The following is a 22,831-nucleotide window of genomic DNA, read 5'->3' on the forward strand; positions in this document are numbered from 1 at the left end:
ATAGAATCATGTATGAATACACTTTTTTGTGTAAATCAACCACGACGATTCCAAATCTGACATCAGTTTGACTCTATGACATCAATTTGACCCAGAAATCCAAGATGGCCACCATCTAGTAGAGCGAAAATGTAACTTTTAATGTCAAAACCAATTTTACCATGGTACTGCTGTACTTTAAACAAACTACCTTCATAAGAATCTCAGCTAAATAATTGATGAATGTACAGTATGACAAGATAACTAATTATCCTTCAAAATATGCTCTCTTAAATAGCTGTAACTTGAACAGGTTAACAATGAAACCACTTTAAACATGTCATGATCAGTCCGAATCAGAGCATTCTGCCTCACTAGATTCTGAATCATCAGATTCCAATGAATCACCCCTCCTCCTCCATACATCATCTCCCTTCTCATCATCATCCTCCTCACTCTCCTCTTCCTCACTTTCTTCAGCTGGCCCTGGTGCAGGTAGATGTGTTGGGAGAGCAGGTTGTGTGTGGCGGACAGGGCGACAGCGACCACCCACCAGCACCCAGCCATGTCCGAGTGGCGAAGGGTGTCGATTCAGGGAGGGGTGGCGCACTAGATATGCCAAGTAGTTGGCACGGAGGCAGTGTTGGCATAGGCTATCTGCATCTGGAGGGAGATGGATGAATGATTTCATTCTCTTCCACTTTGTGGCATGGGCCTCAGCCATGGTATTGTCCATTAATAACATGCATCCCTTCATACAATGGGTTTCACGCTGGCTTGAATATGGAGCAGAGGAAGAGCAAGGCTTATTCTCATACATCTTACAATCAACCGCCCAACAAGTCAGTTGTGAATGACTTCGGTCTACCATCATCGCCACTAAGCACATGCCCTTCGCCTTCTTAGTGGGAGATCATCCTGTGTACGTCCTCATCACTCTGCTCAAGGCCGAGAACCCAAACAAGTACCATGATGACATTGTACCCTTTCTTGGTCCCTTCCATACACAGTGTGTGATGATGAGCGCTATCTACAAAGCGCTACAAGGGGAGTGAGCTAGGAGATGTACTCATGGCAGGAGGAGTTATTGCAGAGGGCTCCGTTGACCGTGCACTGAAAGGCAAGCATTACAAGAGGGGGCTGCGTTGCTTGAGGCTCATCTATGAGGCACTCATGAGTCAGCTGGTAAAGGGGAGGCTCATGCCCAACCTGGCTGATGAGACAAGGGAGAACCTTGAGATTCTGAGAGATATGAGTCTCTCCCAAGAACCCTGTGCAGCTGCACATGCGGCACTGGAGGATGATACTGACCTCGAGAGCCTCATCACCAATTTATTCACCCAGGTGGAGGCCAGTGACATGGCGGACTACTGGAGGGACTTCCTGTCTATGACAGATGCACTCATGCAGAATGTGCATGCAGCACATACCGGCAACTGGGATGAGTATGCCAGCTCTCTGCGTGCCATGCTGCCATGGATGGTAGTGTACGACAACAATAGGTATGGAAGGTGGCTGCCTGACTTCTGGGCAATGCTGACAGCTCTCCCTGCTGATCAGGTCGCCTTCCTTCGTACTGACTTCACTCAGTCCATCACAGGCAACCCCTACTCCAACATGGCCTGGGACATGTGGATCGAGTGTACAATGAACAAGGGCAGCAAAATGAAGTCTGGCTGGCTCTTCATCCTCCAGAATGAGAAGCAGCTGCTGGTGCACTCCAGAAATGTGAACAATTTGGCCAAGATCCGGGTGACTCACAAAAAAAAAAGCCAAGAGGAAGCACATAGAATGTGGTCCGAAAAGGATGAGAGAAGATGAGCAGTGTGTGCAGGACCTGGTCGCATGCATGCATGAGTTTGATTCCTTCCTATTTGATCCAGCCTCACCCACCCTCTGCACCCTACAGTCAGCCATGCCTGCCTCCGATGAACTCATTGCGGACTTCAACTCAGCCCATGCTGTGGCAGAGTAGAAGTTGACCAGCTTCTTGTGAGACTGGGTGTTCAGTAAGAAAACCTGCCTCCATGCACCTGTCCCTCTGAGGAAACGTTTGACATTTGCCAAGCGGCCCTGCATGGAGAAGCGCGGGGAGGAACTCAAAGCAAGAGCTGCTGAGATGGAGCGGAGTGCTCTCAAGGCAGTGATCGACCTGGTTGAGGTCAGTCAACTTGTGAATCTCTCCGAGTTGCTGGAACATCGTGTTGTCGAGGAATGTGTGGCCTTATTCAACTATGACGGCCACAACTATGACGGCACATATAGGAAGACACAGAAGAGCAAGCTCATTCAGAAGCTCTCTCCAATCTGTAGATCTGCAAGAACCCTACACCACTCTTGTCGACATGGGCATGATCTGGAGGATGGCAACCCCATCAGCAGAAGATTGGCAGACACAAGATGGCACTCCATACAAGTGGTTGGACTATGTCCACAAGGTATCATCCATCATCCTTGCCCGCCATGGTGATGCTGACCGTATTTTCTGTGTAAATGACCCGTACGACGCAGCATACTCAACTAAAGATGATGAGCGAGACCTGCGGGTACAAGGTAAGGTACATGTCCCCAACACATACATGAAGCTGGGCGACCCCTTCCCCTCTGCCAGAGAGTTCAAAACACTGCTGTGTAGCGTCAGCAACAAGGAACGGCTACAAAAAGTAATATGCAGCTATCTGACTGACCTTGTTGCACAGGGTGTAGATACAGAGATCATCTACTCTGTTGGCTCCCACTGCACCAACTTGTCAACCCAGCAACCAATGCAGAACTACTGTTTGACCAGTCTGAGGCTGACACCATCCTCTTCTCTACTTACACAGTTCTACGTGAGTCAGGCTACAGTGGCCCTGTTGTCATTGATGCAGCCGACACCGATGCCTATGTCACGGCAGCGGCCATCTCTCAACAGCTGCCCGGTATGTTCTGTATCAAGAGAAATCAGGACAGTCTTCTGCCGTGGCCTGATTACTGAGGAGATGGCAGATTGTATTGTGCAGCTACACTGTATTACAGGCTGTGATGCCAACTCAGGCTTCTATGGCAAGGGTAAGTCGTCGGTGTATGACAAGGTGGCAAAGAGCCCTGTGGCACGACGGCTGCTCTCGCGGTGTGGAGATAGCCTTGACCTTGAGGAGGAGATGCTAGCGGAGCTGTTTGAGTTCACACAACATGTTATTTATGGCGACAAGAAGAGTAGCACCATGGCTGAGGCCCATGCCACAAAGTGGAAGAGAATGAAGAACAAATCATTCATCTATCTCCCTCCAGATGCAGATAGCCTACGCCAACACTGCCTCCGTGCCAACTACTTGGCATATCTAGTGCACCACCCCTCCCTGAAGCGACACCCTTCGCCACTCGGACATGGCTGGGAGGTGGTGGGTGGTCGCTGTCGCCTTGTCCGCCACACACGACCTGCTCTCCCAACACATCTACCTGCACCAGGGCCAGCTGAAGAAAGTGAGGAAGAGGAGAGTGAGGAAGAGGAGAGTGAGGAGGATGATGATGAGAAGGGAGATGATGATGTATGGAGGAGGAGGGGTGATTCATTGGAATCTGATGATTCAGAATCTAGTGAGGCAGAATGCTCTGATTCGGACTGATCATGACATGTTTAAAGTGGTTTCATTGTTAACCTGTTCAAGTTACAGCTATTTAAGAGAGCATATTTTGAAGGATAATTAGTTATCTTGTCATACTGTACATTCATCAATTAATTTGCTGAGATCCTTATGAAGGTAGTTTGTTTAAAGTACAGCAGTACCATGGTAAAATTGGTTTTGACATTAAAAGTTACATTTTCGCTCTACTAGATGGTGGCCATATTGGATTTCTGGGTCAAATTGATGTCATAGAGTCAAACTGATGTCAGAATTGGAATTGTCATGGTTGACTTACACAAAAAAGTGTATTCATACATGATTCTAGGTGCTCTGGATCAAAAGTAAATTTTTCAAGATGGCGTCAACAGGCATTTTGGATTTGGCCATCTGACAAAAAATGCCGGGATTTTTCAGAGGGACACGGGGGCTAAATATTTTATAAAAGGTCCATAGAAGTCAAATCAATCATCAAAACATCTTAGCCAGAGAATGGTCACAGAATGTTGGTTCTTGACCCAACTATACAATACAAATGTAAAGTATATATGTATATACTGTATATACACATATATATACTTTCCATTTTTATTTGTATTCTTATTTTTACTTTTGTCTTCGAAACATTGACTTTTGAAACTTTTAAAGGGATCTCATACTACTAGGATAACGATTTGGCTAGTTTTGACATCAACTTGAGAACATATTTATTTACAATATTGAAATTGACATTCCTGATATTTAAGCAGTTGATTGCTATTTGCTATTTGCAGTTTTGCTAATGACGCAAAGGACATGTGTTGCATTTTCAGTGATGACTCCTATTCTATACTGCACAGTGTTCTTTCTCTGGCCTCACACCCTGAGGTGCAGCCAGTAGGGAGGATGGATTTAATCACTGCTTTCACCACTTCATATTAATGTTCCACGGGTCCCAGTAGGTCTTTCATAGAAACAGTAGATATGCCCGCATCCGTATAGAAGGAATGGTGCACTTCTCTCCTCTTTACACTCCATAAGAGTACAAGATAAGAGTATTGTATGGTCTCTTCCTTCCCACAGCTCTCACATCCTCATGTATACGAATACGAGTCAGTTCCCATGCCAGTCCACAGTGTCCAAGTCTTAATCTTGTCATAATTACTTGTTCTCTCCTATCATAGTCTTAATCTTGTCATAATTACTTGTTCTCTCCTATCATTCCCCAGGAACATGCCCCCCCCCCTCTGACTCTCCCTTGTATTCTATATTAATAATGTCTTCTTCTCTTCTCCATCTGCCACTCGCTCTGCCACCTCCTTGTCATCATCTCCTCCTTTGTACGACTGCGGCGCTCGGATCCCCCCCAAGGCCGCTCTCGAGTCTACCTCCTTCCGTTTCAACGCCTCCTTGGCTGCTATTATATACAGCATCATTACCTTCCATCCCCACGAGAGCTGGGTCCCATTAAAAAAAAATCCCACCCTACTTCCAGCCAAAATCGACTCTGTATAACGATAATAAAGGTTCTGAGAGATGAGGTCGTGCCTGACCCGTGGTCTACCCCCCCCTGCAGAGGCGTCAGTGCAGCAGCCTGAGTCTGAACAAATAACTACCTGCTGCCGTCTCGCTTCCTCTACCCAATTCCAGCGCCCATACTGTACCATAGCCTCTGAGGTGAATACTGACACCCCTTCTGACAGCCGCTACCCTCTGAGTGATCTGCAGGTCAGGAATATACATTGCAAATCCTGCCCTTGTGTCTTCCCCACATAATGTAACGCTTCATAACTTTGTACGCCTTAGCCTTAACGGGGTCTCAACCGTGGGACCCATCTCAACCCTGGGACCCATCTCAGCCAGCAGGGACGGAATCAGAGGTGGTGCAGAATGCCCCAAAACACTTTTGCCTGCACTACATATAACCTAGTAAAGCGTGATCTTTAACAGCACTGCCAAGCACCCATAGTAAAAAAAAATTGCTTTACAATTTGTTCCTCACATTTGATCACAATCACACATTCACACACCGACGGCAGAGGCATCTGTGGGATATTCTGAAGAAGAATGTTTCTCAGTCAACCGAGGTTTGGATAATAACAAAGGTTTATTAACCAAACAGATAGAATACATAGAGAGAATGGCTGAGGGCTTCCCCCCAGGTGATCAGCTGAATTTACCCAGGTAAGAAGACCTGGATAGATCTAAGGAGGAGACCTATATAGTTAACAAGGGGGGGATGTGGTCCCATTTGATAGGTCAGATGGGGGGGGGGGGGGTACAGGTAATGGGGACGCAGGGGAGGGGAGTGTCTTATTCCACAGAGAGGGGGGGGGGGCACAGGTAAAGGGGACATTTACATGAGGACATATTATACCACAATACTCACTTTTCTTTCTTATAAATTTTGCATGAAAAACAATCATTCGTTTTGTCATCTAACCCTAACTAACCTTACTGTCATGCATTTGTCCTAATAAACTAACCTACATGTCCTCATGTAAATGTCCCCTTTACCTGTGCCCCCCCCCCTCTCTGTGGAATAAGACACTCCCCTCCCCTGCGTCCCCATTACCTGTACCCCCCCCCCCATCTGACCTATCAAATGGGACCACATCCCCCCCTTGTTAACTATATAGGTCTCCTCCCGAGATCTATCCAGGTCTTCTTACCTGGGTAAATTCAGCTGATCACCTGGGGGGAAGCCCTCAGCCATTCTCTCTATGTATTCTATCTGTTTGGTTAATAAACCTTTGTTATTATCCAAACCTCGGTTGACTGAGAAACATTCTTCTTCAGAATATCCCACAATTGGCGTCTACGAACTTGTGACGGACTTTTGCGTCCTCCCGGCGTGCTGTATCATTTCAACTATACAGAGAAAAGTGAGTATAATAGGATGGTCGACCAAAATTGTATGGCAAGGAATTAAAACCTTCCCGCTTTTCTCTGTGCCAGGTGAACATTACAGAATGTTGTCAAATATTGAGATCATGGCTGAGTAAGAATAATGTGCATTAATATATCTGATCTGTATTGAGAATCGTACCGGGGAAACGCGTGTACCTGGGTCCTTATCTGGACAGATGTTCTGAGAGGATGGGTTGTCTGTGCTATTCCCGGATTTGAGCTGTTGCCAAACCGAAAGTTAGGGCACAAAATAAGGTTGTTGGTTTGCTAACCCAAGTCTAGCTGATGCAGGCTAAAATATAGGCAACAAGGCAAGAAACGTGGGCTTATTATGATGTGATATCCTTGGAAAACGCTACTCTATTGGAACCTATTAATTACCAGAGTAGCGTCAAAATATTCATTGTTTCAACCTCAAACTAAGCCCACAATCTCTTCCATTCCTGAAAACGATGTATTTGGATTGAAATAACCAAATGATTATACAGATAGCGGGAAGATGACCTGCGATGCCTCGGTAGTACGTGAATGTACATTTAACGGGACATTAGTCGCGGGTCCAGGGACCGAGAGTATGATTAAAAGGTATATATAATCTAATATATCGCTGGTAAATTTCGAAGTCAGGTTCGGTCGTTATGACTTTAATAACGATGTGTAGTTATATATCAAGGGATAAATGCCTTGTCGCAGCAGATGCTGGCCGACTAAACGTACAGCGGTCCAATACAGTCAGATATAGGGATGCCCCCCGGACCCCGGTTTTAAACGGGAACCGGTACTATATTAGAAAATACCGGAGTATTTATAAGCTCTGACGTCCTCGGTACTGCTATCGATACTCTAGAGAAATTATTATTATTATTATTATTATTTAAAAGTTGCGAACGATCCTCTCTGTCTCTGCACGAGAAGCGAGCCGCAGCCAGCGAGTCAATTATTACACACACTCCTCGCGAGTCGCTCGCTAGTGCTACACATAGACATACGGGTACTACATACGGGTACTCCTTAATGAAAGTCCCCGACGCCCCGTGCTATAGCGCTCTGCACACAGACAGCAGCTCTGCATGCACTGAGTCGTGATCATGGCGGATAGAGCGAAGCGTTCTAAAGTATGGATATACTTTACAAGGGTCAATGCCGACAATGCACGTTGCCACAAGTGCAACAAAACATTTGCCAGTAAGGGTGGCAATACGAGCAAATCAATTTATCAAAACATCTGTTGGCAAAACATGATATTAGTGTGCAGAAATGCGCGTATTCGACTGCCTTGCGCGCAGTGTTCCATCTGCATCCACTGCAGCCGTAACCGTAAGCCAAGATACGGAGTTGCCTAGGCTAATAACGAATTATTACAAATAGGCTAATAAACAAAACAATTGTTTAGCTACAAATACTACAATCTAAACTTTTTATAGATCGTCAAGCTGAGGCGTCAGCCACCAATGTGTCCCAGGCCAGTGAGCCCAGGGCCACCACACATATCCTCCCTCTACCTCCCTCCACCACCCAAAGTCCTTTCTCCCTAGCAGCTAGAGGAAGGATGACAGAGGATAGGGTGAACGAGTGTCACAGTTCTGTTAGCCTTTTGCATTTGTTGTTTATTATAAAAAGTCTATAATTCAGAGTCAGACACATTTAAAACATTGTTGCTGCTGTTGCTGAAGAAATTATATTAATTTATTATATTTATTTATAAAGTTATATAAAAGAACATTGCTGCTGCTGTTGCTGAAGAAATTATATTTATTTATAATACTTATTTATAAAGTTGTATTTATAAATAATAAAGCAATGTTGATTCTGTTCTTAATTAATTGTCTTTTTTTCTTGCAAAAAAAGAACCAAAAAGAACCGATAAGAGTATCGATAAAGTACCGAACCGTTAAGCAGTATCGATAAGAGTAGTAGTATCGATAAAATCCTAACGATACCCATCCCTAGTCAGATATACACGCACGTTAACTTATATGTATTATTGTTGTTTTGTCTGTTTAAAGTCTCGTTTGTATTTGCGTGCGCCGAGCATTGAGAGACTAGTACCGTTATATAGAGAATAACATTGAAGTGCAGTTCACGCGACAAACTAGGATAGTAATTTCCGGAATCAACAAAACGGCCCACGGGAACGACCATTTGGGGAAGTATAGTTTATCGTTTCAGTTTGTTTACGTTTTCACATATGAACAGGCGCGTTCATTCGGTAACAAAACGCTGGTTTAGGAATTCCAGGCTATTGAGAGCTCGTTGGAAAAATACTGTATGAATTGCAAAGCGTTATTTCCGAGGCGAATGAGAACGCACGAACGTCGCATTGGAGCGATGACGTCACGCTATGCGCGCCGTGAAGCTATGATTTTATATTAAACTATCCATAGGCGAACGTAAAGTTTAATGTGCCCAAGGCCGAAGGTGCGTGAAATCCACTTGTAGTATATGTTTTATTTGTATATGTATGTGCGCGCTGCTATTGCAAAATGTTGAGTTGCGGTGGCGAGATGCGGGTTGCATTATCCCAGACCACCGGAGAAACGAACCGAACATTGCATTGACGACACGTAACGGATCCAACGTCAACACAACAGCTGTCCCCGGTGAGTATGAAAATCATAAATATAGATGCTTTGATTGATTGATTGAAAACTTTATTAACAGATTGCAGAATGGGTACAATACAGCACAGCTCAATACACAATTGTTAAAGGGATGCAGACCAGAGAGAGACTTTAGTCTTGTTTACATCAGGGTCCCCCATTTTCAATACCAGATTTGTTTACATCAGGGTCCCCCATTTTCAATTCATCAGGACATATTATGACATACATGACATACAGATAGTCAGTACTGCTACATCTATACATTTATGACATACCAGATTTGCAAATTCAGTACTGTTTGTGATACAAAAGGAGTCAAGAAAAGGGAGTCATTTGACGTAGAAACTGTACATACACAACTATCATCTCAGTTACAGCAAATTACAACTATCTCAGATCACTTGAGTGTTTATGTTGCTTTAATTTACACGTTATAAGTCACATAAAGCTAGTTTTAAATAGGATTCTAATCAATTGGATAGATTTGATCTAAAAGCTAAAGAAAGAATAACAACCTTTCTTTAGAGATAATGAATAAATGCAGATAATGTTTAAATGAGGCCAAAATCATGCCTCCTCTTTTTCCACAGTAACATTGATGAGTGAGATGATGAAATAGAGAAGGACTAGCTAATGTTTGTTGAGCACACAGACAGTCAAAGAGGATTCACCCAGAATCTTAGAAAAGAGTGGAAAATTAACATGTGTTTGTATTTACAGATCTGGCGCTGAGGCGAGATGCAAAACAGTGCATGACTACACCCAAATTGTATCACAAAAGACAGAAAATCCAACAATTTGCATGTCAACCGAGAGACAGTGCAGAGCTGAGAGACAATCGATTGACCATTTAAAACAAATCTGCATCCAAATACCCACATGTAAATTGTGTTTACAGGAAGCAAACAGACAATCAAGAGAGACGATAGCAGACACTATTCAAGATGGGCACTGGAAACCCACAGGGTATGGTGTAAGAGAAACAAAGCAATGCAAATGCTCTGCACTATGACCACACCTAGAGACTCAACTTAGTATAGCAGGGCTATTCAACTAAATTGTTCAGGGGGCCACATTGTCAGAAACCCAAGGGGCCAGGGGCCGGACTGCCACGGCGCCTCCCCGTGCTATGAATATATGTACACTTGACACAACACGCAACCACATTTTCACAACTTTTATTTAACTACATTGCAAAAGTAGTATACTTTTCAAAAAAAGTGCTTCATTTATGTGCCACATCTGCAACATCTCCTGCAGAAAGTGCTTCATTTATGACTGTGCAACAACTGCAACATCTCCTCTTCAACATTTCAATATAAAAATAAAATAAAAAACAAACAAGTGCATGATGTGCATCTGAACATTCTAACATCAACACTTGAACAAAAAAACACATTTATAGTGCAGCTGAGCTTATGAAAAAGTGCTTCATGTCTGTGCAACAACAGCAAATCACAGCATCTTATTAGCACTTATTGTCCACTCTTAACTCTCAAACATCAGGGGGGTGGGGGGCAGACAGGCCTAGCCTACATACACACATCTAATGAGAGCGATTGCACTTCTTTGACTGGGCAATGGCAGAGAAAGAGGGTTCATAGGAAGTGAGGGCTACCCGCAAACAGTGATGCAAATGCTCATTTGTCAAGGAGGCACGTTGCTTGTTTTAATGGCATTCATGTGAGAGAAACTGGATTCACAGGTGTATGTTGAGCCAAACATTGTTAGCACAGATATTGCCAGCGTTTTTATTTTGGGGAATGTCTTGACATGAATACACTTTATCCAAAATGTTGTGGTGGATTCATTCTCAAGTGCCTGCTTCAGAGCAGATGATGCTTGCATGTCAATTATTTCAAGTTGCAGGAGACCTTCATCAATGTGAAGTGATGCAAGGAACTCTTGTCCTTTTGTGGAAATAGCAGCTACATTGGCAAATGGGTTGCTCACAAAATGCATCAATTCTCTGGACATGTCAAATTCATCAAATCGACTTGCAAAGTTTTCCCTCAATTTATCAATGAAATCTATCAATAATTGAGTGACTTTTGGCTCAATTGTGCGTGTTAACGTTGACATGAAAAGAAAATAATAAAAAAAAAAAATATTAAAAAAAAATGTTAAAAAATAAAAAAAATTTTTATTTTTTTTTTATTTTTTTTTATTATCATGTAATCTTTGGCGGGCCGGTCAGAATCATCCCGCGGGCCGGATCTGGCCCGCGGGCCGCCAGTTGAATAGCCCTGTAGTATAGTATAAACACAGGTGATGATGTTGCAGTCATGAAAATCTACCTAATTCCCATACTAACAATAACTAACCAGTCGTTTTCATCATCTCTTTTCAAGAGGCACACGAATTAGAGATGAATTCTGAATAAAACCAGACAAAGTAATATGTGCCCGAGATGAAAGATTAATGATGAAAACAACTTTACTTACAATCTCCTCCTTCTATTCTCTGTTTATAACCAATAACATGCATGACTATTCTTTAGACTATTCTTTTAACAACTAATACATTTCCATGACTGCAAATTATCAACCACCAAAATTGAAACACAATTATCTAAATGTACAAGGTAAAGGTACATTGGTCATTTAGCTGACACTTTTATCCAAAGCGACGCACAGGTTCTGTGCGACAGGACATCAGGCAGGGCACACCTCTATCAGCTGAGTAACAATGGTCATCAAAGTGTTGAGTGCTACAGTGTAGGTTAGTTTATTAGGACAAATGCATGACAGTAAGGTTAGTTAGGGTTAGATGACAAAACGAATGATTGTTTTTCATGCAAAATTAACTGGCTACCTAGATTTTATGTTTTTTCCCCATGCTAAATTATGACGAGCCACACTGAGACGTGAATAACGCCAGAGAAGTCGTGGCGAGGTAAGTATCCTGAGGCACACCCAACGCATCCTGAGGTAAGATCAACTTCAATTTAACATCACAGACTATTTTATCTGATTCAAGACTTTGGCCATTCATTTACAAATTTTATTTAAAGCCTAATGCTGTAAGATCTAGTTAGATACAAGATCTGATAAGATTGTAGTGAATGTGACCTTCTTGACACAAGGAATCACTGCTAATGCAATTGGCTTGCATTTCCTATTTTCAATTAAGTGATTTTATTTACAATAAATTGAATTAACCCTAAATGATTTTCCTCTGTAGCAGAAAGGCGTTGAATCATTTATGTGAGGAGTTTTCTAAGGCAGTTTTTATCATCCTCAGATCACGAATTGGTGAGAGGACAGGACGAGGAACACAACCCAGCGACCTGAGCGACCCACGACAGCATACTACCACCAGAGACGCCGCCAAGGAGCTGCGGACACAACCAGGGCGACGACAACAACCGTGGGAGAACCACCAGCCCACACAACACAGACGTCCCCAAAGGAAGGGGAGCAGAGACAGAAAGGACGACATGCAGCCTCACCCCAGCGACCCGCGGCAGACCATCTGCAAAAGGGAACCAAAGCCCCGACCATCAAGGTGGATTCCCATGACAAGATTGTCATCCGTGCGAGAGAGAGCGTCCTACAGACAGGCCACTACACCAGCAAACCCTCGCCCCTCTGGTACCGCGATGACGGGGAGCGGGGGACCAACCACCACACAGCACGTTCAAGACCACCCTACCGCCATGCCTCAAGGCCTGATAAAGGCCAAGCGTGAGCACAGTAGCGGATGTGCGGTGGTGAAGGAGAGCAGCGCAGGCTCTAGGAAAAGAGTCTGCAAGACCACTATAGTTGACTGCTAAAAGTGACCCTTGACAGGGAATGGACGGCGACCAGTGAATATTCCCGACTGCATCGTCAAGATGAGACACATAGCAAATGAGACCTGTGGACCAAGAGACTTCTGAACACACATTGTCCAAATTGTTATGTATTTATTTACTTTTTACTGTCTTGCTGCCACACGACAGGCTCACAGAAACATCAACTGAATGTACGATACGTTCAACACACAGCAGGTCACCACAGAAGGACACATCCCTGGCAGAGAACAGATGGTCAACAGCGACGCAGCAACTGTCAGATTCACAAACAAGAGCTGTTTCACAAAGTTCATATGTATCAAGAAAATTATGAACTAAGAATATGATGAAATACAACCAATAAGATTGCAATAACCAATTTATAATAACAATAAGGAATGATCACAGAGTCACATTGAAAATTATATTGTTAACAAGACAGAACCAGTTGGTTTATTCCAAGTCACCAAGTTTGTTTTGACCATTGATAGTATACACCACAGCAAAATACTAGAACAATGCATAACGATTATCATAATCACCTTTTATATCAGTTTTTATACAAACCACTAGATTAACGGTTTTAAATGTTTTTGTACACATTAGCCACTAAGTTAATCCTTATGTGTAAATCCTATTCCTAATAATTATGCACACAATTTTGTTTTTTCACCCTGTGCACTCTGACCACACAGAGACAGTGCATGTATTTAATTGGTTTATTACGATGCCTGTATGCACAACAATCACATTAGCTCCCCGTCAGTCACGACATGAACAACTGAAGGTATGCCAAGATATTTGCACAGCGATAGCTTCTAATGATTATGTTAATTGTTGTTTGATATCAGAGATGAGGACCACTCATTGATATAGGTATTTTGAGCGATTAATAAAAGAAAAGGGTGATATCTATTCCCACATCTCTGATATCAAAATAACACAGACCGCAGTCCAGTCGATCATGTCATGAATCATGTATATAAATAATACTAGTTTAAACTATTAGGCCAACCAACAGAACACATTGGCCAACATTTTCATTATTTTAATTATTTTCTATTTTATTCATTATCTGATAACCGATGGATTACATCGGTCCCCACTTTTACCTGTTCCAAACAATCCTGGTATATTATACATTAATCTCACCCACATTATAAGAAAGAAAAGTGAGTATTGTGGTATAATATGTCCTCATGTAAATGTCCCCTTTACCTGTGCCCCCCCCCTCTCTGTGGAATAAGACACTCCCCTCCCCTGCGTCCCCATTACCTGTACCCCCCCCCCCCCATCTGACCTATCAAATGGGACCACATCCCCCCCTTGTTAACTATATAGGTCTCCTCCCGAGATCTATCCAGGTCTTCTTACCTGGGTAAATTCAGCTGATCACCTGGGGGGAAGCCCTCAGCCATTCTCTCTATGTATTCTATCTGTTTGGTTAATAAACCTTTATTATCCAAACCTCGGTTGACTGAGAAACATTCTTCTTCAGAATATCCCACACAACCATGCAAGGTGCCAACCTGCTCATCGGGAGCAATTAGGGGTTAAGTGTCTTGCTCAAGGACACTTCTACACACTGGCCAGGAGGTGCGGGAATCGAACCGGGAACCTCCGGATTACCAGACGACTGCTCTACCTCCTGAGCCACTGTCACCCCCATAGTCTAGGGCTGATGGAACTAGGGCTGGGGGATATGGGCAAAAATTATATCGCGATAACGATATTCATAACAATATCATATCACGCGATATCGATAATTATCGATATAGTTATAAGTATTACATTATTTTTTTTATTTTTTTTTTATAAACAACAGATGTATGTTTATTCTGCAGCAATTATTTTTTGGTGGACACCGTGACTCGTGACTGGAGACTAGCTCTGCTAGCACACATAGCCTACAGACGGTTTCAAACTGTATTTTACATTAGAAAGCAAACAAAATAAATGGACAAGATAAAAATAAATCTCAATTTGGTCAGTATTGTCATTTGGACAAGCAAAGCCATTACTTTAAGTTGCAGGCAAGAAAGACAAGCCTGTCCACTGTCTCTGGGTTTAACAATTCGATAATCTTTTTCCGATTTTTTTTTCTTTTGGTATTGATTATTAAAATATATCGCGATAATTATCGTTATATCGCCCAGCCCTAGATGGAACCATAGGGATATAGATTAGAATGCCCTCCATTTGCTCACCGCAAGACGGCACATGGCAGACATTCTCCCGCCAAGTCGTCTGGAGACATTATACATCCCATCACGTTACACCTTGTGTTTCATAATACTGCTCTTGTCAGCACAACTTTGGTGACTGTCAGTAGGATCGTGATGAAAAATAGATTTCCTCGCAAGTCTGAAATGTGTGTGCCATCATTACATATGTGCATGCCAATGCACGCTCATTTGAATAATTCACCGGTTGACAGCATGGAGCTTCCAGTGATCTTTCCTCTCAGCGAATCGTATTATAATCAGACATTCTCCACCCAAACAAATACATCGACACGGTACAGAAACACACACACACACACACACACACACACACACACACACACACACACACACACACACACACACACACACACACACACACACACACACACACACACACACACACACACACACACACACACACACACACACACAAACACGTTGAATAAATTCACACTCATATCTCTAAGCCCCTTCTCTCAAAGCTGGGTTAGCATATTCCAAGAGCTCTGTGCTGTGTACCTTCTGCAAACCAGATGTACTCGTATATTTATGTTTGCTCTGTGAAATATTAGCCTGCGTTGTTTTTCTGAAAGGCAAAAGCTACAAATAAGCCTCACCAAGGTTCTTTTTGTTGTTGTTTATTTTGTTTGTCAAACGCGGACAGAGTGCTTTAACGATGATCTATGATTCAGAGCAGAACAGAGAACGTTGGAAAGCAACAATTACATGTCAAAGCTGCCTGGGATGGATGAGAGTAGCGATGCAGCGATAAAACATATACCGGTATTATATATATCGGGGCTGATAACGAGCTTCCACAACATTTAAATCGGATACCAAGAGGCATGTGTTAGAAATCAAATCAAAGCAACTTGATTTTCTGCATTTACAAGCATGTTAGGAACACATAGAAGCATCTATACAGTTCAGTGAATGTAATGGATCGGGATCGGTACTGCTGTATCGGTTTAGGCTTAGCAAGTCTCTGCTTTCATACCAACATTACATGTTAGCCATCCATGACCCATGGCACTCATATATACCTCCAGTTCTCCAGTCTCACTCCTCTCCCTCCTCCAAACAGCACTCATATATACCTCTAGTTCTCCAGTCTCACTCCTCTCCCTCCTCCAAACAGCACTCATATATACCTCCGGTTCTCCACAGTCGCACTCCTCTCCCTGCTCCAAACAGCACTCATATATACCTCTGGTTCTCCAGTCTCACTCCTCTCCCTCCTCCAAACAGCACTCATATATACCTCCGGTTCTCCACAGTCGCACTCCTCTCTCTCCTCCAAACAGCACTCATATATACCTCCGGTTCTCCAGTCGCACTCCTCTCCCTCCTCCAAACAGCACTCATATATACCTCTGGTTCTCCACAGTCGCACTCCTCTGCCTCCTCCAAACAGCACTCATATATACCTCTGGTTCTCCACAGTCGCACTCCTCTCTCTCCTCCAAACAGCACTCATATACTGTATACCTCTGGTTCTCCAGTCGCACTCCTCTGCCTCCTCCAAACAGCACTCATATATACCTCTGGTTCTCCACAGTCGCACTCCTCTCCCTCCTCCAAACAGCACTCATATATACCTCCGGTTCTCCAGTCGCACTCCTCTCCCTCCTCCAAACAGCACTCATATATACCTCTGGTTCTCCACAGTCGCACTCCTCTCCCTCCTCCACGTAGCCGTTGCCACACTTCTGACCCCCGTAGAGCACCTTGACCTCAGGCATGTTGAACAGACACATCCCCACCCCTTTCTCAAAGCTGGCTGTCAGGTCCTTCTTACTGCAGCTGCTGAACACTGTGGGGAATGGATACCTGCATGGAGAGAGAGAAAGAGAGATAGGTGTGTGTGAGAGAGAGAGAGAGAGAGAGAGAGAGAGAGGTGAGAGAGAGAGGGAGAAAGAGGTAAAAGAGAGAGGGATAGAGAGATAAAGAGAGAGGGAGAAAGAGAGGTGTGAGCGAGGGAGAGAGATAAAGAGAGAGAGAGGTGAGAGAGAAAGGTGTGTGTGAGAGAGAGGGAGAGGTGAGAGAGAAAGGTGTGTGAGAGAGAGAGAGAGAGAGAGAGAGAGAGAGGTGAGAGAGCGAGAGAGAGACAGGGAGAGAAAGCCAAAGAGAGAGAGAGAGAGAGAGGGACAGAGAAAGTTAAAGAGAGAGAAAAAGGGAGACCGGAGAGAGATAAAGAGGAAAGAGAGCGGAAGATGGAAGAGAGAGAGAGAGGGGGGAGGGAAAAGAGAAGAGAGAGGGAAGAGGGAGGAAGGGAAGAGCGATCACCCATAAGAGGCCCCTTTTCAGTCTGATGTAATCAGCGCTAATTGCCGCTAATCACAAAATCAATTAACCACTAGAGCTGAGCCACCTCCACCAGACGACTTCCACCAGGGGCTCCGCCGCTGTCCTCTCCTCCCGAGGAGAGGGATCTGATAAGACGTGTTTTATGAGACAGAGGACCATAAAGACTCTCAACTAACGGGGCTCTTCCCTCACAAGGATTGCAACACTCATGACGGTGGGAGAGAGGAGGTGGGTGGGTGTGTGTGTGGGGGGTGTGTTTTTAATATTGTTTTTGGAGGGTGGTCTGCTCCGCAGGGAGAACGTTCAACACACAGCCCCAAACCCGGCGTCTGCCAAACCCTTTGTTGCAGACCCCATGCCGCTTCACCGAGCTTTACTCTGGTAATATAGTGTGCCGGATGACAGTGTGTGGCGTACATGTTAGTGTGCGTGCTGCATGTGTGTGTGTGTGTGCGTGCGTGCGTGCGTGCATAATATAAAGATGTGAACGTGGCTTGTGTTTCGCCCTGGCCCCACAGTCGGCAAAGTGTGAGGTTTATGATAGCTCTCCCCACACGCCACAGAATTCATTATAAGATCCTCAGCCTGGGTACGTGTCTGTGTGTGTGAATGTGTGTGCATATAACAGCAGGGGGGAGGGGTCCAGCTACAGTTCTAAATGCCAGAACATGCCATTCAACAGGCTCTCTGGAGGAGCCATGTGACAGGCTTTTGGGACATGGCCGCGGAAGCAGCGCCATCCCCCCCCCCCACCCCCCACACACACACACCCCCCCGCACCACAGCCCTCCCTCCAACCCGACGCCCATCTGGATGCACCGCTCCCTCTCATACCCATGGGCCAGTGTGACTTTGTCTTGTCACCGTTCCCTGTGTTCTGCTCACAGACCAGGCTTGTCGCCCCCCGCAGCAGCGGCAGCAGCCCACTGAGCCCACCCAACAGCTGGATGTCAGGGGAGTCATCCATTCCAACCGCATGCCTGACCGGGCTTGTTCGCCCCCCCGCCCCCCTCCAATACACACACACAAACACACACACACACACACACACACACACACACACACACACACACACACACACACACACACACACACACACACACACTATACACTCGCTCACACAAACTATACACTGACACACACACACTATATACACACACACACAAACATGCGTACACACCCGTGAACACAGACATGAATTTTAATGTGTTGCTGACATGCTACTCGCTTCAGACCCATTTACGATTCCACAGCCAAAACAAGCAAGCTGCAGTGCCCACCGTATATCAGCCGTACGCTATCTGCCCAGGGAAGGACTCATGGGGGACTCATGATTCACCAATATTTAGTGAAATTGTTCCCAACGGAGTTGGATATAACATAACTGATGGGGCTGTCGGTTCCAAGATCGTTTTTTCTTTTTTCCCCTTCTGTCGGGTTCCCAGAGACGGTGGTGAATGAAAGGCGACACGACCGCAGCATCGTTTCTCATATTTACTGTACACATCTCAGCCTCCATATTTCAACAAACAAGAGGGGGGGGGGACGACGACGACGACATAAAGGCCCCCCAAGACAAACCGCCGTGTCACTAAAATCACATTCCAGTTCCTGACGAGCGGTCGGAGGTGTTTACGAGAGGGACACGACAGGTCGGCCGGGTGGTGCCGGCTTCGGTCCAGTGATCACACTGAGAGGCCTTTGTTCCCGTGAGCTGTTGAAACGTCCAAACGACCGCGACAGCTATAAACCCGGGATGGTTCTCGGTTTCCAAGGAGAACAACACACGTCACTCTCTCGCTCACAAACACAAGTCGTTCAAAGTCCTTCAAGTCCTTTCCGTTCTGATTAGATTCATACACTCAATGTGAATGTAAATATGCAACAGCATTGCATTAACGCTTTCACATGATATTATAATGATTCCCAGTTTGCCTTTGATTTCTACAATGCGTGTGTGTGTGTGGGGGGGGGGGGGGGGGCAGCTTACATCAGCCCCCCACTGCTGACCCCAGCCGCGGCCAAACCCTCCCGCAATCTAACATCAATATTATTCCGCCAGAGGTTGCGCAGGGCGTAGGCGGCGTACCCTCACGGCGCGAGTAGCGGGACTCCAGACGCTGTGGATCGAAGTGAAAGATCAGAGTGGATTAGTAATGAGGTGAAACGGCGAGCGGAAAGAGTAATACGAAGGAAAGCTGTAACAACCGAGACGAGATTTCAAACCCTCCCTCCCTCCCTCCCTCCCTCCCTCCCTCCTCTTCTCGGAGCGCCATTAGGGGTCCAACTATGACAAACAGCTGCTGAGGCTGTTGTTTGAAACATGCCGACCACTTCCTTAGCAACCGCTGTTACTGATTTCCTCTTTTCCTTCCCCTTGCCCCCCCCCACCCCCCCCCCGCCTCCTCCGCAGCCCCCTAACTAGCTCCATTTGTCTCCTCTCTTTTAGCCATTTACCCCATGATGTAAGGCACAACCCCCTTTTTATTCACTCCAAAATACAAGTGCAACTGAGGATCCAGCTGCACTTAGTGATGGAGAGAGAGAAAAAGAGAGAGAGAGAAGTGGGGGGCAAAGCAGAGAGTAATTGTTCAGCGCTCCAACGGTTTAAGAATGGCACAGTAATCGCTGCAAATGGGCAGAGGAAACGATGAATTGCTGCGGATGGCATTTAACAGCTGTGGTCCCTGGGGGCGAGTGTTGTCCTCGCCAGCGCCGTGTTGTGGTCGCGGTGGGCCTGATGTCTGTGGCTCACGGCAGGCGGCAGGAGACTCTCCAGACAACATCTATAGCAACCGTCTCAATAGGAGACCTCTCCCCAGACCTCTAGGCTGGTTCCCATGCTGTTATGACAGAATGCCTAGAGAAGGACAGACAGGCGTCCACCATCCCTGCACAGTGGGGGGGGGGACTTTATTCTCTTCTGTTTTGTTGTATTGTGTTCTGTTCCATTTCCGCTCTTTCATTCTGTTCCATTCTGCTCTGCTCCATGCCGAGATCAATTCCTCCTCTCCTCTGCTCTCAACTACCTCACGTGTTATATCAATATCTGATCCTAGTGCTCCACAGTAGTGGTCAGTGACTGTCAGTAGTGGGGGGGGAGCGAACCCCTGCCACTCAGCCACACAGAAGCCACCAGGAAGGGCTTTGAAGAGCCTGCCAGAGGTGTAGAGAGATAAGGGCAGCGAGTCCCAGATCTATTACTGGCTGCTCTGATCTGCCCTAGCCCCCCCCCCCCCCCCACTACCCTGATAACACTAAAGAGATAAAGGCTCTCCAGCTCCACCAGAGCCTTGCTGTTGGGTGACCAGGACACGGCCATATGAGAGATTAACCACTGCTGTGACGGCTGACCCCTTCCCTTTTGGAAGGGATCTATAGAGGGGTTTCTCATCCACGTCAGACTCGGTGTGCGTTCGCATCGGGGAGACAAAAAGGAACTTAATCCTGGTCACAACAATGGGGCAGACTACAATCTTCTTTGTTAGCCATGCTAGTGATCTAAACAATCAATCCATGCCAAAGCAGGATATGTAAAAGGTGATAGACTCACACTCACAGCCATGCTGATTTGGCAAAATGACATCCAGCCGTTTTTTTTATTTAAATTACTTTTAGTCAGGGGAGTGCCATGGTTTCTCCATAGAGCCCCGTTTGTAATTTTCTTGCGCCGCAGTTCGCACAGGTAGTGGGCAACTCAGTCACATGATTCAGCGGGTACTGCTGATTGGCTCGAACACGGTATGTTTATAAACAAAAAACCCTTCTTTTAGGCCTTTTGAGTCACGACAGCTCACTTCCAAATTGCATATTATATTTTTATTGTGTGTGCCCCCCCCCCCCCCCCCGTGATTAATTGAAATTAATTTATTTGATGTGATAGTGAAAAGGTTCTTCAACCTAAGAGTATAACTGAGTGGTACTCAGTCAATGTTTTGATGTTTACTAATTTGCTGCGGAATTAATTCAGGTGCACCTGGAGAGTTTGTTTGAATAATGTCAAGAAATTAAATCCGAAATGAATGAATGAATGAATGAAATGTAATTCTCCATTTCCTCCAAAAAAAATCACGGTATCTTGTTCCGTCAAACCAAACAATCATAACAACAAATAAAAAAAAACATTAAAAAAATAGAAAAAGGAATTATAAACAAAAGGTCAAGAGCAATGTGTTTGAAATGTTTAATTAGCCCCCTTCAGACAACATTGTAATCGCCAGGGGAGATCAGGACAGTGATGTAGCGACCCCTCCCGTATTACCGTGTCCAGAATGATAGCCTGATATAATTATTCCAGACCCAAATGATCAAGTGTTTATTTTATTTGATCTTTTACTACATTTAGTAATTCAATCCATTGGTACGCAAACCTTTTCTTGTCAAGGACCCCCCCAAATTGACACATAATAGGTCAGGGACCCCAATTTGATAATATATAGTCTCAGGGACCCCCGTCTGAGAAGATAATTGCTGTTAAAAGTGATTTAGTCCAGAATTCCCTTAACTGTATAATATGTAAGTGAGGAGATTAAAAGAGGAGGGAGTGGAACCTGAGATCAGAATAGTCATTGTTATAAATTTTTTTGTTGTGTTAATTTATAGTGAATAAAATATTAGTGAAATTAAACTATTACTCACTTTCCTGGGGACCCCTGAAACCCCCTGGGGACCACTGCTTTAAAGGAGCAACAGGTTGATTTGGGGCAGAACTTGACTATGTAAATGTGCTCCAAAAATATAAATACTTTTTAAAAATAGCTAAAAGCTAAAAGTGATGTTGTAATTTTGCAAACGAGGGTCTTACAGGACACTGAATTCGACGATGCCCTTCCTCACCAAATGCATCAGTATGCCTCCAAAACCAAGCCCGCTAGGTAGCTAGCAGGCAGCTATGTGTTAGAAGCAGGCCTTTGTGTACACAGTGCATACGCAACTGTTATGCACATAGCAAGCACCTGTGTAACTAGAGGATTTGATAGAGGGTTTATTCCGGTGTCAAATGTCTTATTTTTTTTAATACTATCGATTAATGTCAAGATATAATAAGAAATCAAAAATGTTGCCAAACATCGGCAGCCGCCTATTGGTTTTGCAATTAAGGCCCAAGGTAGATGGTGCCACGGTGTGATTCCAGCCCAGTATGAAATCATCGCATTCCCATTCAGCTTGCAGGTGTTCACCCTTAATGTGCAGCCGTTAACGGTACAGTCATCTGGTCACACGAACATCTCGAATGAAGACCTAAAATGACATGCATTATGAGGTAACAATCACTTTCCCGACAACCCTGGGTGAAACTTGCCGCCTGCGGAGGGCTAATGACTTAATTAAAATCTAATTAAATCTACCGAATTTGTCCAATCCACCCCCAAGCCTTAAAGTTAATGCAATTTGCTCCTGCAGCCCAGCGGGTTTTCATAATTTCTCTCTCCTCTTTGTATGATTGTC

General features: G+C 44.7%; 1 protein-coding gene across 1 annotated transcript in view; it reads right to left on the minus strand.

Annotated features, from left to right (window-relative positions):
* adam12a (ADAM metallopeptidase domain 12a) overlaps nucleotides 1–22,831 on the minus strand; it is a 201,614-nt gene that overhangs the window by 22,100 nt on the left and 156,683 nt on the right. Inside the window, exon 12 of the mRNA XM_084322845.1 lies at nucleotides 16,729–16,906. Within this exon, the coding sequence (XP_084178971.1) occupies nucleotides 16,729–16,906 (178 nt within the window). The remainder of the gene's footprint in view (nucleotides 1–16,728; nucleotides 16,907–22,831) is intronic.

This window comes from Notolepis coatsorum, assembly GCF_963971535.1.
Source record: "Notolepis coatsorum genome assembly, chromosome: 10".
In the NCBI taxonomy this organism is placed as follows: Eukaryota; Metazoa; Chordata; class Actinopteri; order Aulopiformes; family Paralepididae; genus Notolepis; species Notolepis coatsorum.